Consider the following 15,557-nt stretch of genomic DNA (forward strand, 5'->3'; position numbering starts at 1 on the left):
AAAAGTGGCCAAAGAACAACATGATTGATAGTTTACACGATTAGGAGAAACTGCTTGGTAAATATTAGCCACACTTCACTTTAGGAGAGGATTAATTTTAACATCTGTTATATCTCTGCCTCATAAAAAAAAACAGCAACACAATAAGTCACTTTTTTCACTTGTTCCCCTTTTGCATCAAAAGTGTCACTTGGTTTCAGCGGATGGTATTTTTTTCCCATGCACGCTATATGACACAAAAGTTTTTAGAAGAGCCAACATCTATACAGTGATTAGTGTCAGATTATGCTACTACAGCTTTTGTAATTATAATAATGTTTTTTGCACATCTCTACCATGGATGCCAGCTGCAGATCTTCTCTATAAGGCAGTACTCCTCTCTAATTCACACACACTGCTCTCTGACGGAGTGGTGTGTAAAGAAAGATAAAGAAAACAGTTCTTATCTTTTTCTTCTGTTGATTGAAATTATCGATGATGACACCAATGAAGAGATTCAGGGTGAAGAAGGAGCCAAAGATGATGAATATGACAAAGTAGATGTACATGTAGAGGTTGTCCTCATAGACAGGCTGGTCTTCCACCTGTGAGATGGCAAAAGCACATTGAAGTTATTCTAAACCGTGAAGTGGAGTACAAACAGTCAGAGCTGCAGAAGCGTACCTTTCTGGAATCTATTGCTGCATACATAATGTCCATCCAACCTTTAAAAGTTGCCTGTGAAACAGGTGGACAACAAGAAGTTAGATTTAAAATTTGCAAGAGGGAAAAAAAAGTTTCCCCAAATAGAAAAGCTTTCTTACCACTTGCAAAAGTGCAAGATATCCTGCACCCACGTTGTCAAAATTGATCTTCACGTTTTTCCACCGGACTTCAGTGTAATTACTGTTAATCAGCTCAAAGCACTGGGTTTTATTGTTGACGTCATTCGGCAGAAAGTACGCTTCAGCCGTCTCGTTGAAGCAGTAGTAGTATTTCCCGGCAAACAGGTTAACACCCATGATGCTGAAGATGAGCCAGAAGATGAGGCACACAAGCAGCACGTTCATGATGGAGGGTATGGCGCCCACCAAGGCGTTCACCACAACCTGCAGAGAGCCGTGAGGAAACAAAACTGTGGACCGACAGTCGCACTGCAGCTGCACATCAACATCAACACACACAGAGAAATGCACACTCTCTTCTCACACAAGAGGTGTTTTGGTGATTGCTAAACCCTTTCGTGATGCACTGATAGGGAGTGTAACAATACTGAGCAGGACAACACGCAATACTGGAGCCAAGTTTTAACTCGCAGTAAAAATTAAACGAAAAGAGAAGAAGCGTTTTCAGACATCTTCTGCGTCACAAAACAAATGCAAAACGTAATTGTGACTGAAATAAATGTAAACAGATGTGAAATGAAAGAGCTAGGGAAAGCATAAATAAGATAAAATTACGTAAAGCAACAATAATTCTACAAAATGCACAAATTATTATTATTAACAAGAATATAAGTAAAGCAAAAGGAATGTAGAAAGCATAAATATGAAATAAATATTTCAAAAACAATATATTTATGAAAAAGCATAAATAAAAATATGAAAACAGATAACCGCATGTAGAAAAAAAACATATCTGTAAATCAAGAAACAGCAAAAATGAGTTTCGGACTGGATTTCACATGTGACACATGCTCACCTTTGATGTAAAGTTAAACGTAACATTTTGAAGGCTTGCCGTCTCCTAGCATTTGTTTAAAGGGTGTGAAACTTTTGACAAGTTTGTCTTTAACTGCAATTTGATTTATTAAATTGTTTTTACACTAGATCAAAAGCTTCTTACGGACGTTTTGTGCCATATCGTTTTGTTACACTCCTCCGAACCAATTTCAAATGTTCTATGTTGATGTTTAAATATATGTACGAAAGACTAATTGGGTGTGTAAATATAATCTCTAACAGTCCCAATGGAATATATGCCAAGATAATTTGACAAATTAAATCATCATCTCATGTGAAAAGGAACAAATCTATAAAAATAGCAGGAAGGGGTTGAAGCCTTCACAGGTGAATACATGAATGTGCATTTCTACATACAGAGGTGCCATGAATACGAAAAGCCAAACAAACCAAAACTATAAACATAATATCACTTTTTTTTCCCTCTTTTTGCATTTTTTTTTCTTCAGCCCAATATCATATTAAAAGAGTCAATGCACTGTTAATATAATAGCAAAAGTGTGATGATGAAAACCATAGTGATGAGAAATCACTGAAGAGTGATAAGCAAAGATGGCAGGGGAAGGGAGGGGGGGTATGCAACCAGAAGTTTGTTGATCTTCCAGTGTGACAATGCCAAAGCCAAACTGTGATAAGATCAGGTAACAGGACACCTCAGGCAGAGCAAAAGTCAGGATGCTGAGCCCAGACACGGGCAGGACTTTTTGTATTCTGCCAGACAACAACCAGAGGCTGATCGGAGCCATCACACAAATCAAGTGCCGCTCAAAAGTGACGATAGTTATAACAGGAGACGAAAGTTTTAGATTCCCTAATAACATGAGGAGATACTGTAAAACTCACCAAAGATTTTAATATGGAGTCACATCAGATATATCCTTCTAATACTTTTCATATTTCACCACATGACAACCACAAAACACGTCTTTTGTTGGGATTTTATGTGATAGACCAACACAAAGTAGAGCAAAGTATGTTAACTTGCAGCTCTGGAAAAAATTTAGAGACCACTTGAGATGGCCAGTTTCTCTGATTTTACTTCCTTTTGTAGGCAAATGTTTGAGTAAAATGAACATTGTTCTTTTATTCTATGAACTACTGACAACATACCTCTGAAATTACAAGCAAAAATTTAGTATTTATTTATATGCAGAAAATGAGAATTGGTCAAAAATAATTAAAAAAGATGCAGAGCTGTCAGACCTCAAATAATGCAAAGAACAAAAGTTCATGTTTATTTGGAAACAACAATATTAATGTTTTAACTCAGGAAGAGTTCAGAAACGAACAGTTGGTGGAAAAACTAACTGTTTTTCCACCAACATTGAAAACTGCAGGTTTTCAATGCAGTGGGCTCTTCATTTTTTTCAAGAGCTGTATTTACAAATAGAAATCTGAAAAGTGTGGCAGGAATTTGTATTTGTTCCCCACTAAATCAATAATTGGTACAAAAACACACCACCAGCCAATCACAGACAGGCCTTTTCCGTCCAATCAGAGTATCCGTTGGATGAAAAATTACCAATCAAATCAAAATAAGGAATTCCAGCATGGTAGCATATGTATTTCAGACAATACTGCTATATATTGTTTTAAAGAGGCTTCTATGAAACAGGTGTTGCACTGTATTTTCTTTAGGGATATCACAGCAGATGGGTCTGAAAACAAATGTACACCACACTTCAGACAAACTGATTTTCTATCCGTTATTTCTACTTTGGTTTGGTCTATCCCATAAAATTATAACGAAACAAATCACAAGTTTCTGGTTGTAAGGTGAAAAAAGCTGAAACAACACGAACACTTTGAGGGGCATTGTGAGTTAATTTGTCTGAGTACTTTAGGAAGACCAGATTGTGTTTATTTCATCTTGAATTTGAATTTAAGGTTTTGATGCGACAGTTCACGCCAGCCTCTAGTTGTTTCTCAGCTAGCACCAATCAGAGCTGACTTTTTTATTTTTTTATTTTGCTGCATCATTCAGGTAGGTCAGAGCAAGATATCTTTAGAGTGGGTCATATTTTCTACAAATACTTAATCACTAGGAGCTTTAACAGAACGCTAAATTTATCATATATGAAATGAAATATGATAAATCAAATCAGATGTATTAAACCATCTGAGATGATCTTAATCCATGCAAAAAAAGCTTCTTGCCTATTAAAAGGGTTACTGCAAATATTCCCCTTATAGATCTTCAAGGTTTTTTTTGTTGCCATTTCTAGCATGCGTTGATGCTTTTTGTTAAATCGGCATGCAAAAGGAGCAGCTGCCTGGAATCTTAGGTCTTACCCTCATCCCTTCAAAACGTGACAGGGCCCTGAGGGGTCTCAAGGCCCTCAGTGTCCTGAGTGATTTAATCGGGCCTAGATCGGAGAAGCCCAAAGCATTAGCTATAAGGCTGACTATAGACACCTACACAGATAGGGACAGAAGGAGAAGGAAAGACAGAGGCAGAAGAAGAAGAAGAAAGTCGCCACACAGTTAGAAGGGATATAGAGAGAAAGTTGGCCCTAAATCAACTGTAAGGATGGCTAAATGATTATATACAGAGTACAAAAATAACTCCTTTATGTGTAGGAATACTTCTACAACATAAAGGTCCAAACAGTAAAAAGGAAATGGTCAGTAATGTTTACCCAGAGTTAGTTTTTTTCCCCCTTGTTTAAAACCTCATGTTTGTGTTTGGTTTAGTTTTGGCAAGCCAGTCTAGCGTGACAACCAGCTTAACAGCACAGTGAGCACACCTGGAAAGAAACTTGTGGTTGACACAGTGAGAGGAAGAGAAGAGAGTCCAACAAAGGGACAAAATCGGAGGAGAGATGTGTTCACGAAACACTCAAAATCAATGTGACACGATAATATAACACACAGTACACAGTACAAAAACGGTACCAACACCAGCGGGCATTTCACTCAAAGAAGGGAGAGAGAGGGAGAGAGAAAGACACAGAGAGAGAGAGAACGCAGGAGGTTGAGGACAACTTTCAGGGTTAGAAGAGAGAGGGTAACCTGTGAAAGTAGGATCCCCAAAACAGCACACAAACCTTACCCTGGACCCCCAAACACCGACCTCTCTGTCCCCCTTCTGAGGTGCACAATGTCTCTCTTAGCTTAAAGAGAGACAAAGTTATTGGAACCTGCTGTGAGAGAGAGGACAGGTCAGTGTCAGGGCAAAGGACCGAGTCGTATTTACAGGATGTGACGTAACTAGTAATGCATCAGCTTTGTATAATTACAGCCACCTTCATAAAGTGCAGCAGCCACAATGACTGGTCATTCTCTTGTTTTGCGCCCCTCTTAAGGTTTTTATTGTTGAATCAATGTGTTTGCCTACTGGACTCAAATTTTAACCTGAACTTATAGCTTGTAGACGTAGGTACAGCCAGTGCTGTGCATAAACACATTAAAACGACGTGTTCATGTGACGGACCTCGCATTTGAGAGCTCATAATTTTACTTTCAGTTTCTTTGGTCAAGAAATAAATTGTCTTTTTTGTGAACATGAAAACCCTCATCTGTCTATCAAAAGCAAAATGGATCAAACTCTTAATTACTACAAAATAAACTTTGCTAAATTTAATATATAGACAACCCATTCTCTCTTTCTCTCTTCTGAGTACTCTTTTGAATATATATTTCACCCAAATTTAGTCATTTGTGATGAAGAATGTGCTATTTATTGCAAGTCCTACTGTAGTTTCCTATATTATTACATATTCAATACAAGAAGTAAAGAAGCTTGCTGCACTTGGCTGATTATTTCTTTGTTGCAGCAATCCCTCACAGCAATAAAGATATTACTTGTTTGTTAGAGTTGTGTGCGTGGACTGCGCCCATGACAAAATTTACCCGATCCTCTTTGCCGATGCCAGACACCTTATTCTGGTGCCAACACACGCTTGTTGTTGGTTTTCAGATGCCTGCAGTTTGAAGACATATTGGTAATTTTAACAGATCATTTGTTAAATGAGGTTTCAGAAGTGGGAGGGAGAACCATACAACCACAACACCCCGTCACCCAGTCCCCGTTATGTTTGTCGGGTGGGAATCCCGTCCCCTGCTGTGGGATCAGATTACGTTCTTTAATCTGGATTTGTCACAAACAGACAATCAAAGACATTAAAAGCCGACTCATACTAGAGTGTAACTTTGGATTTACCCTTGAACAGAAATACAAAGAAGTATGAAAAATGAGTAGGGAACATTTCCGTCTTTTGGCAGGGAAGGACACACAGGTTGTATTGGTAATTTCTTCCTCTTGAGTTAGATTTACTAATCTGGGACAAAAACAAACAAACAAACAGACACAAACCAAACTGGCATTCAGACATTGGCATTAAAAACTGAAAAAAACAACAAAAAGACACAAAACAAAAATCAACTGGACTGCAAACAATGAACTACAATTACTAACAGATACTTGGCAGCAGGTTCAAGTTGTGCACATTTCTAGGTTATCTGTATTCCAGTCAAAGTAAAATTAAGCACACCTTCTTTTTTTTAGGGTTTTTCAGGGTTTGCTTGGTATTCCCGGGACTTTCACTTTTGTTTCAAAATACATGACATGAATAAATATGTGGTGTGTGGTTTTGTGCAGCTGACGTAAGATTTCAGCAACTGTAAAATCGGGTGAAGACCAGGTCATTTATACATTAAAACCCTAGAACTGAAAGATGGTGTACTTTTTTAACAGTGAGAAGTTATTAGAACAATAAAACAAGCATACTTAAATCTGAGGAAAGAGAGATTGCGTTAGGGGTCCCCCAAGGCTCCGTCTTTGGGCCCTCTCAGCTAAGGTTATGGAGTACAATAACATCTCCTACAATATATTTGAGAATAACCAACAATTTCATATTTCTGTGCAGCAGCAGTTATTTAATATTTGTGTCTGTAAAATTAATATACTGAGCTTATTTAGTATATTAATTAATATTCTATGTTTACCTATAGTTCACTTTGCTGTGAACTGTAGGTGAGTCCTTAAGCAATGTCAGCAGATATCTGGACTCAAAAAAGTCTCATATTAGCTCAAATCATAAGTTTTCTTCATTTTTGCACTGACAGATTTGCCAGTGAGCAACAGTGAAAGTTTGGGTATTTCGTAAACAAGGACAATATAAAAGTAAATAAAGGTTAAAAACAATATCCAGCTCTACAAACTGCTTCAGTGAATTAAAAAATGGTCTGGAGTCTCTCTCTTTCTCTCTGTCCATCCTCTCTTTTCTCTGTGCCTCACCTTAAACCTGACATCCAACACTGTCACACATCCAAATACATAAAACAACATAACAATCTGATAGCCATCAAGAAAAAAAGAGTTTTACAGTTAAGATCTGTAGTTCAGCAAACAGAGGATGAATTTGGACCTTGAAGGGTTAGAAATAAAACATAAGAACTTAAAACTGGGGATGAAACTTATTTCTTTAAACAAAGAAATCCTAACCTGAGTACCTCAATACTAATTATAGTTATTAATTATAATCTAGCATTATGTTCAAGAACACTGAAATGCAGCATTGCTACAAATTTGCTGCTTTCAGAAAAATTGAAAAACCATTTCTTCCGTTTTGGCCTGGTAGATTTTCACCCACACAACTGCATCTGAACAGAGAAGGATCAAATATCGTACAGCGATGCTTGTCAAACATTTGTGCTGATATCTCTAAAGGTGGATTTTATGAGGCTGATCAGAGTGGGTTTGTCTTGTTCTGAGCTAAATTTATGTACATCTTACTTAGCAGGGAAGAAATATTTTGTGGAACAAACAAAGATGACGCGGGGTACCACAAGGTGCAATTCTTGGGCTACTTTTGTTCAACGTAGAACAACAAGTTCCTGTAGACTCGAAACATGTTGCTTTATTCAGCTTCATCAGACTTTTTAATGTTGATTATTACATTTTTTTTAAACTGATGGGAAAAAAATTATGAACAACAATGAAAAACAAGACATTCAAAATCAAAGTTATTACTAAAATCATTTAATAACCTTAGATGTGTTTTGAAATATTTATTGCCAATAAGTTCTGGTGCACAGCAAATTCGGAAGTGTCAGATTTCCAGTGCAAGTGTACATGTTAAAAATACAGTGTTAATTCAACAACATGAGTGTTAGTGAGTGTTAGTTTCCCTAACACTCACTAAAGAGAACCAAAGAGTTAAATAAAGAGCAATTCAGTCCAGTGTTGATTTCTAAATTAGCACCAACAGTCTAAATCAACACTCAGTCTGCTGTTGATTTAGAAATCAACATCAGACAGTTCCTCCCACAATTGTAACATATTTGTGACATCACATCAGGGAAGGAGCAACAGATAGGATAGGGGATGCAGCAGGCCCCCAGCCTGGACCTACAGGGGACCACATGGGAGGCAGAACAAGCCTTCAGGAATCCAAATTGTCTTTAAAACATCTGATGAGAACTGCAAAGGAAAGACCTCTTCTGTTGAAATCTGAAAATCCACAGCATACCCTGCCAGTAGTATTTCAAAACTCAGATTTCTATGTTAATATATACTTTACACTTCTGTGTTACATTAACACGTTCATAGTGTTAACTTTTGACAATATACACTAGTTGTTGGGTAGATTAACACTGAAGTATATTTGATTTCAACTACTGTGAGTGTTGATTCAACTCTATCACAAATAACACTTCAAAAGTGTAACTTCTACACCATCCAGAGTGGACCGATATAGACACTTTCAAAGTTTTGAATTTAACTCTGTAGGAGTTGATGGAACACTTCCAAATTTGCTGTGTAACTGAATTTATAATGTGAAATATTGTTATAATCTTAAACTAACCCATGATATGCGTTTTCTGAAATCCCCTCATGGTGGAGATTAAAAAATAAACTGGCTTAACATCACCAGATAGAATATAAGTGTACTTACATCCACAATGAAGAAGTCCAGCCAGCACCAGGCATTGGTGAAGTACTTGACAAAGCCGTAGGCCACCCATTTCAGCAACATCTCCAGGATGAAGATGTAGGTGAAAACTCGATCGGCGTAATCTAGAATGATGCGCACCGTCTTCCTCTGTTCAATATACACATCCTCAAAGGCCTGAAATGCAGCAGAATCACAGTGGACAGAAGATTAATTGTGAAAACCATTTCCTGACATTTGTATTTGTATTGAACTTGAGTGCTGAGGGAGCTTGTTTAATCTTTCTGACCAAAGAAAGTGTAAAGCAAAAAAAGAGCATTTAGGGTGCTACTTGTGCACCATGACACAACAAAAGCTATTAAATAAATACTGCGGTAGATGCAACTTCCTGTCCTCCAGTCATCAACTGGGTAAGTCAAGTTACTGGTTTTAACTTGAACCTGACATTGGAGACAAATCTTTGTTTTCAATAAAAGCAGAAGCTTTACACAACATAAAAATAATAAAGAGAAAGGGAGATAAATAAAAGATGAGGACTGACAAGTCTCTGCATGACATGTACTCCAGAGGCCTTTTTGTTCCCTTCAGAAAGCTGTAAACCTAAGGTGAAACTTCTTGGTTAAAAGGTTGGTGCATTACAGCACTTTGCCATCCATTAAGGACTATAACATCAAGAGGAGCTGCAGCAAACAAGCAAGAGACGTGGATGCTCCCTTGCATCTTTAGAGTCCAGTGATATTCACCACACATAAATGAACGTGTATTTATGCACTTATTATTGCAATCTACTTCCCCAGCTCTTTCTTTACACCCATATTAAAGTTTAATATAAACTGGCAACTAACTATGTCTGATTCACTTCATAATAATCTATGCTATCAAATGTAATCTTTGAGTACTTTTAGGAGACGAAAAGGACCTTGGTGGGTGTGTTTGTGCTTTTACCAGAGCTCCACTGCTGAGGAGGATCATGAAGATGATGAGGGTCTCAAACCAGTTGTGCTCCACTATCAGGTAGCAGGTCTTCCTCAGGAACCACCAGTGCTTTCCCCATCCGTGAGTGATGGGAACATCGCAGCACTTGTATTTGGCCACACACTCTGCGTGATTAATGAAATATCTCAATATATATATATATATAATTTATAGCAGTTATAACATTTGCTTTATTTTGTGGTTGATAAATTACTGAAAAATAAAAACAGAAGCATAAAAACATGTATTTATTTACATATTTAATGTAAGTATTTGTATGTAAGATTTTTTTTATTATTTCAAATGCCCTATTATGTACAGCTTTGGTTAATACAGCTAGAAACGAGTGATCAGGTCCGAAATCTGGGAGTAGTGATGAAGTCAGACCTGAATATTCAGAGACACATAAAGATAGCTACAAAGTCGGCCTTCTATCACCTGAAGAACATTTCCAGGATTAAAGAGTAAAGCGAGATCCAGAGGAACTCAACCATGTGTTTATCTAACGTCTCAATGATTACTGCAATCCAGAATGCTCTGCATCCAGGAAGTTAAACCCAGTTCTAAAGTCTCTACACCGGCTCCCTGCAGTTCAGGGAAGAAACTTTAAAATACTGTTGTTAGTTTATAAAGCACCCCTGCACATTAAAGATCCGCTGCTGTTGTGTCAACCTTCCAGACTTTCATTTTCTTTAAGGTTTCGTTTCACATCTGAACCACAAAGTCTGATAGGAGCTGAGCGTCACGTACCGTCAGTCCAGCAGGGATCAGGATCAAGATACTCTTCCACGACTTCAACCACTGCCACCTCCTCTACGTCAGGCTTGATGTCTATCGTGCTGCCCTCAGATGAACTGGTGTCATCCAACTATGACAAAAAAACATCAACCCATTCTTTAAAACACAAGCTCAGCTAATTGATTCGATACAGAAGCTATATTATCTGCCACACAGCAGGGGAACAATACTTTTACGTACTACTTCCCAATTGTCTCAATATGTAACTGTGCTACTAACAGTTTTCTAGTAAAGTTTAAAAAAATAACAATCTGTGTATAAATGTAAACATAAATCATGATTGTATTGCTACTGATGCTCATTTCTATATTTATAAAAATCCAGATCTGTAAGCAACGAATGAATCATTTGCTATGAAGTAATGGACTAAACTGTAAAAGTTAACCAAATAAAAACAAAAGAATATCCACAATGAGACTTTCAAATATATAGTTCTGTTAGCTGCTAACACTTTTTCCTCTGCTAGCAGCTCCGTCTCCTCTGCAGGGTGTTCTGTTTCTGCATGCTGTGCAGGGAGGATGAGTTGAGGTGACTGATGGTATAAGAACCAGCTGCAGGAATAATCGTGATGCAGCTGCATAATCTCAATTTGTCCCACTGTGAACCAAATGAAGGTGACCTGCATATTATAAATGCCTACAGGTCTTTGGTCTGGCTTTTGCTGTTTGTACATCATAACATACAGATGGCAGTATTTCTATTGCCTCATCAGGCTTGCTCCCTGTCTGTCTCAGGCTTCTTTTTTTTTTTTTGCTTTGTTTGCATACTCAGCATTTCTGTTCAGTGTAACAGCACTCCTGTTGAAATGGCTGCTCTGAAATGTCACACCAGCTTTGTGTTTTCATCTACAAGTCGAGACCAACTCTGCAGACGTTGGATAAAATTTTAACAAATGTGATATTTTCTCAGCAATGCACAGAGAAGTCAGCTGATCAATGATCAGCTTGATTAAGCTTGACCGGTGACATACTGATTGGAAACTCAAAAATAAAAGTTTTCTCCAATAATTTATGCACCACACATGTGGAAGTTGTTCCTGAGAAAAGAAGCTATTTATAAGACCAACAAGGGGTTGAAAATATGGTCAGAGGACGCTGAAGGATTCAATTATAATTTCTACACGTAGAAACATGTCTGTGAATCATTCAGATTCCCAATAAGAGCAAGACTTTCACCAGATGACAGTAAGGATAAAGGGGGTCAGGTGAAGTTCCTTTGTTTCATTTTGAGCTTTCAGCCTCTGCTGAGTAAGAAAATTGCTGGATTCTTAAATGTTGGCAACCTTTTGGAAATATCAAACTTAAGCAAACGACCAATTATGTCAAAAATATATACACAAAGACTGATGGATATGTAATGCTAGCTGGACTAACAGTGCTAATCACTAAAATAAGATACTGAGGACAGCTTTAAATGACAGTTTTAAATGTGTTTTTATAAAAAATAATCATAAAATTACCTTACAGTGGCTTCCTCTGCTCTTAAAAAAAGAGGAGTTAATGATCGCTCACAGCTATTAGCAGAGCTGTTTTTATACCTCTAATATAATTGTTCTGAGTCAAAAATCAGGCAAAATCATTATTGCCAGGTCTAAGCTTTACAGAAACTCAAAATGAGAACCTTGTTATTTTTCTATTTCAGATTTTTCAGTTTGAAACTATTGAATTCAAAGCTTCAGACAGTTTCATCTACCTGAAAATCTACTGAACTCTTCAGTAACAAACGTAGCTACTGGTTGTCCTAAAAGACTTTAAAAGTTGTTAAATGACCTCACTGTATACGTTTAGGAGAACAATTCCAGTCTCTCTTGCTGATTTTAGTCTTTTAGTCTCAGCAAGCCATTTCTACTCACATCTTTGCTGTTTTCCACATCTGATTCGCTGCTGAAGTCCTCCGTATTGAGGTTTTCAAAGTCTGACTCTCCCACGGCGATGGGAACGCACACAGTGAGGTTGGGGTTGTGGATGAAAGACATGTAGTCGTCGTCGATCATGTACTTTCCCACACTGCTCCCGATGCCGCTGGTGGTGCCGTTGCCATTTTTGGGGTAGTCCAGTTCTCGGTTGATTTCAGCAGGGTGGTTTGCTATGCAGTTGAGCTTTTCCTCATAATCCAAAGGCTTCTGCTCGTCCTCTATAGGCTGCTCATCAGGAAGGTAAAGCGAGACAAACAAAAATGCTGTCAGAAAACATGGAGGTAGACGATGACGTTGAGATTTTAAATAGCTGCTTTTTCATAGAGCATATTTAAAATATTCAAAAGAAAATGCAGTTTGGGCAGCTGAAATGCCTAGGTACAATGCTAATCAACATGCAGCCAATCCAGAAGCCCCATTAACTTTTCTTGCCAATGATTGGCTGAAATCTCAAGAGTGGATGTGGGGAAGACTGTAAATGCTAACTTCTGTGTTGGTGCAATAAGGTTTCCTCTTGGTTGTATGGATGCATATTGGGGTATATTTGGTGTTTCAACTATTAAAATAGGCAGTAAAAAGCGTTTTTATGAGGAGTCTCAAGTTTTTGCAGATTTCAGTGTTTTGTGGATGACTGTCATCCCTGAACCCTCCAAATACTGGGGTATTTCTGTTCAGGCAGCAAGACTGCAGCTCTCTTCTGAACCGACCAGTGTTTACAACTCTTCAGTAACAAACGTAGCTACTGGTAGTCCTAAAAGACTTTAAAAGTTGTTAAATGACCTCACTGTATACGTTTAGAAGAACAATTCCAGTCTCTCTTGCTGATTTTAGTCTTTTTTTAAATCTCCCTAAGGTCACAATTCCAGGACTCAATCAAAGATTACCCAGAGACACTCTGGTTCTGTCACTTAGGCTTATCAATTTTCTTTTATTAATCAATATTTTTAAAATGTCTTTTCTTTAATTTTTACTGACACTTTCTCATAGACAGCCCTTATAGAAATCTTGGCAGCTTTAAAACCATAATTTTTTAAAACCTTTGGCACATGTTGATGCCTAAGCGTCACGTACCTTTTTGAGAACCGTGGCTACCAAGATTCGCATGTTGACTTTAAACCAGGCGATCCCTTTCTTGATGCGGGCAACAGCGAGTTGGAGGTTGTTGGGTTCTCCGTCGTCATCGGTGGCAGCCAGGTTGTCTGCACTGAACGAGCTCAGCAGCAGAGCCAGAAACAGGTTCAGCACCTTACAGGGAAACACAAAGCGCCCTCTGAAACCTCAGAGCTTAGTGTACATGATCGTGTGATTATTTTTTTTTTCTTACCACCAGATTTCCAATGACCATAACCATCATGAAGACGATAATGCACATGGCTTGTCCTGCCACCTCCATGCAGTCCCACATTGTTTCAATCCACTCTCCACACAGCACTCTGAACACGATCAGGAAGGAGTGAAAGAAGTCGTTCATGTGCCAGCGTGGGAGTTCGCAGTCCAACGCGATCTTGCACACACAGTCCTTGTAGCTTTTTCCAAACAGCTGCATTCCCACCACGGCAAAGATGAAGACAATGATGGCCAACACCAAGGTCAAATTACCCAGAGCTCCCACCGAGTTTCCAATGATCTTAATCAGCATGTTTAGTGTGGGCCACGACTTGGCCAGTTTGAACACTCTTAACTGCAAACAAAAAACAGGTATTAATTGGTTTTATTTTGAACTCATTTAGAACATATCAGCTAAGCTAAATCAAGTCAGAGTTTAATCCTAAAGCTGAGCATCACGTAACAGAAATCTGATGATTGCATCTCATATTTCTGTAGCATTAAAACGAGACACGAGTTTTCGCTTACCAATCGGAAAGACCTGAGAACTGAGAGTCCCTCCACGTCCGCCAGCCCCAGTTCAACCAAACTCAGGGTCACGATGAAGCCGTCAAAGCAGTTCCAGCCTTCCTGGAAGTAGTAGTAGGGGTCCATGGCTATGAGCTTGGCAAACATCTCGCCAGCAAAGATGCCGGTGAAAACCTACAGGGGGAGACCAATTTTAAAAGAGATGCCAGTGAGACTCAGGAGGAAAATATCACTTCACTGCTACTCTCATGTTGAAGCAGTGATCTATCAGCATTACATAGTGTTGAGATTTGCAATATCTTAACACTTCACTCGGCATGCCTGGTGCTCGACACGGCTCAGATGTCATGGTAGATAAACTAACTTTCTGATTTATTTAACTGATAATTGACAGTTTCTCTTTAAAACGTTAAGCTCTTATTCACAGACGTTAATTGTTAAGTAAGTTCTGTGTTTTAGAAAAAAACCAAGATGGTAGTATTATGGCAAAAGAAACTTACTCTATCCTAATGTGATAACAGACTGTAAATGTTGCATCCTTGATCGTATTACAAACAGTATGCTTGATAGTAGGCTTGATATTTCATAAAAGACACTTTATTTTTTTCACTTCATGTTTGTAGCCAAGACAAAGAACAGTGAAATAGCAGATTAAAATGCATTTCGGTATTTCCACTGTATAAATTTAGCATGTAATTGTTTAATCACAGTTTTAATAAATAACGCTATGAGATCTGGGTCGGGTGACACTCTGTGATTACTGTGATGGTGTAGGTACTTTTCTACCTTTAAAAACAATGTACCTCACAAGAAAAAACTTTAAAATGGCAATCAATAAATGTGCAGTCAGTTTAAAACAGATTTAAGTGCGTTAAACATGAGCAATCTTGAAACTTTAACACCTTAAATTGTAAAGAAGTCTTTACATATATTAGACGTATGTACAAACTTCTTTACGCTTTTCTAAAAGTGGTAGTGATGATAAACCTCAAAAGATGTCATGTAAATTATCTTTGCACAACCCCAACTAGCTTGCTTGCAATGACCTTAAAATGCATTACTGTTAAAACCTTAACTCTGTGCAATTTTTAAATGCCGGCATAAGGTCAAAAAATCTGCACATTCACCCACCCGACAGCTAATCATGTGTCCAGTCAGTGCTGCAGAAGACACCCAGTGATTCACACTGCACCATCCAGCTTCTAATGCAGGGTGAATTAAATTCCTGTTTCACTTTGGACAGCTACCAATGCTTATGACCTCATTTCCTGTCTCAGTGCTGACGCAGAGTGAATACTGCTGCGCTACAGTGTTTTTGGCTGGACTCAGCCAAATCAAAATGTCTTCTTGTTTGGCATGTTCACTGCTGAACCGTGTCGAACCACATCTACGTACGTT

At 38.2% G+C, this 15,557-nt stretch overlaps 1 protein-coding gene across 6 annotated transcripts in view; it reads right to left on the minus strand.

The window, feature by feature from the left end:
* The window catches only part of scn8ab (sodium channel, voltage gated, type VIII, alpha subunit b), a 52,466-nt gene that overhangs the window by 6,688 nt on the left and 30,221 nt on the right, over positions 1-15,557 (minus strand). For all 6 annotated transcript variants that reach the window (XM_015056999.1, XM_015056996.1, XM_015057000.1 and 3 more), the window contains 11 exons: positions 14,160-14,333; positions 13,630-13,986; positions 13,377-13,550; positions 12,243-12,530; positions 10,343-10,460; positions 9,563-9,717; positions 8,621-8,794; positions 4,014-4,136; positions 804-1,088; positions 664-717; positions 447-584 (listed from right to left, as the gene is read on the minus strand). In XM_015056999.1, coding sequence (XP_014912485.1) covers positions 447-584; positions 664-717; positions 804-1,088; positions 4,014-4,136; positions 8,621-8,794; positions 9,563-9,717; positions 10,343-10,460; positions 12,243-12,530; positions 13,377-13,550; positions 13,630-13,986; positions 14,160-14,333 — 2,040 coding nt within the window. The remainder of the gene's footprint in view (positions 1-446; positions 585-663; positions 718-803; positions 1,089-4,013; positions 4,137-8,620; positions 8,795-9,562; positions 9,718-10,342; positions 10,461-12,242; positions 12,531-13,376; positions 13,551-13,629; positions 13,987-14,159; positions 14,334-15,557) is intronic.

Source organism: Poecilia latipinna, unplaced genomic scaffold, assembly GCF_001443285.1.
Source record: "Poecilia latipinna isolate Pla-1442-1.1 unplaced genomic scaffold, P_latipinna-1.0 Scaffold1428, whole genome shotgun sequence".
Classification (NCBI taxonomy): domain Eukaryota; kingdom Metazoa; phylum Chordata; class Actinopteri; order Cyprinodontiformes; family Poeciliidae; genus Poecilia; species Poecilia latipinna.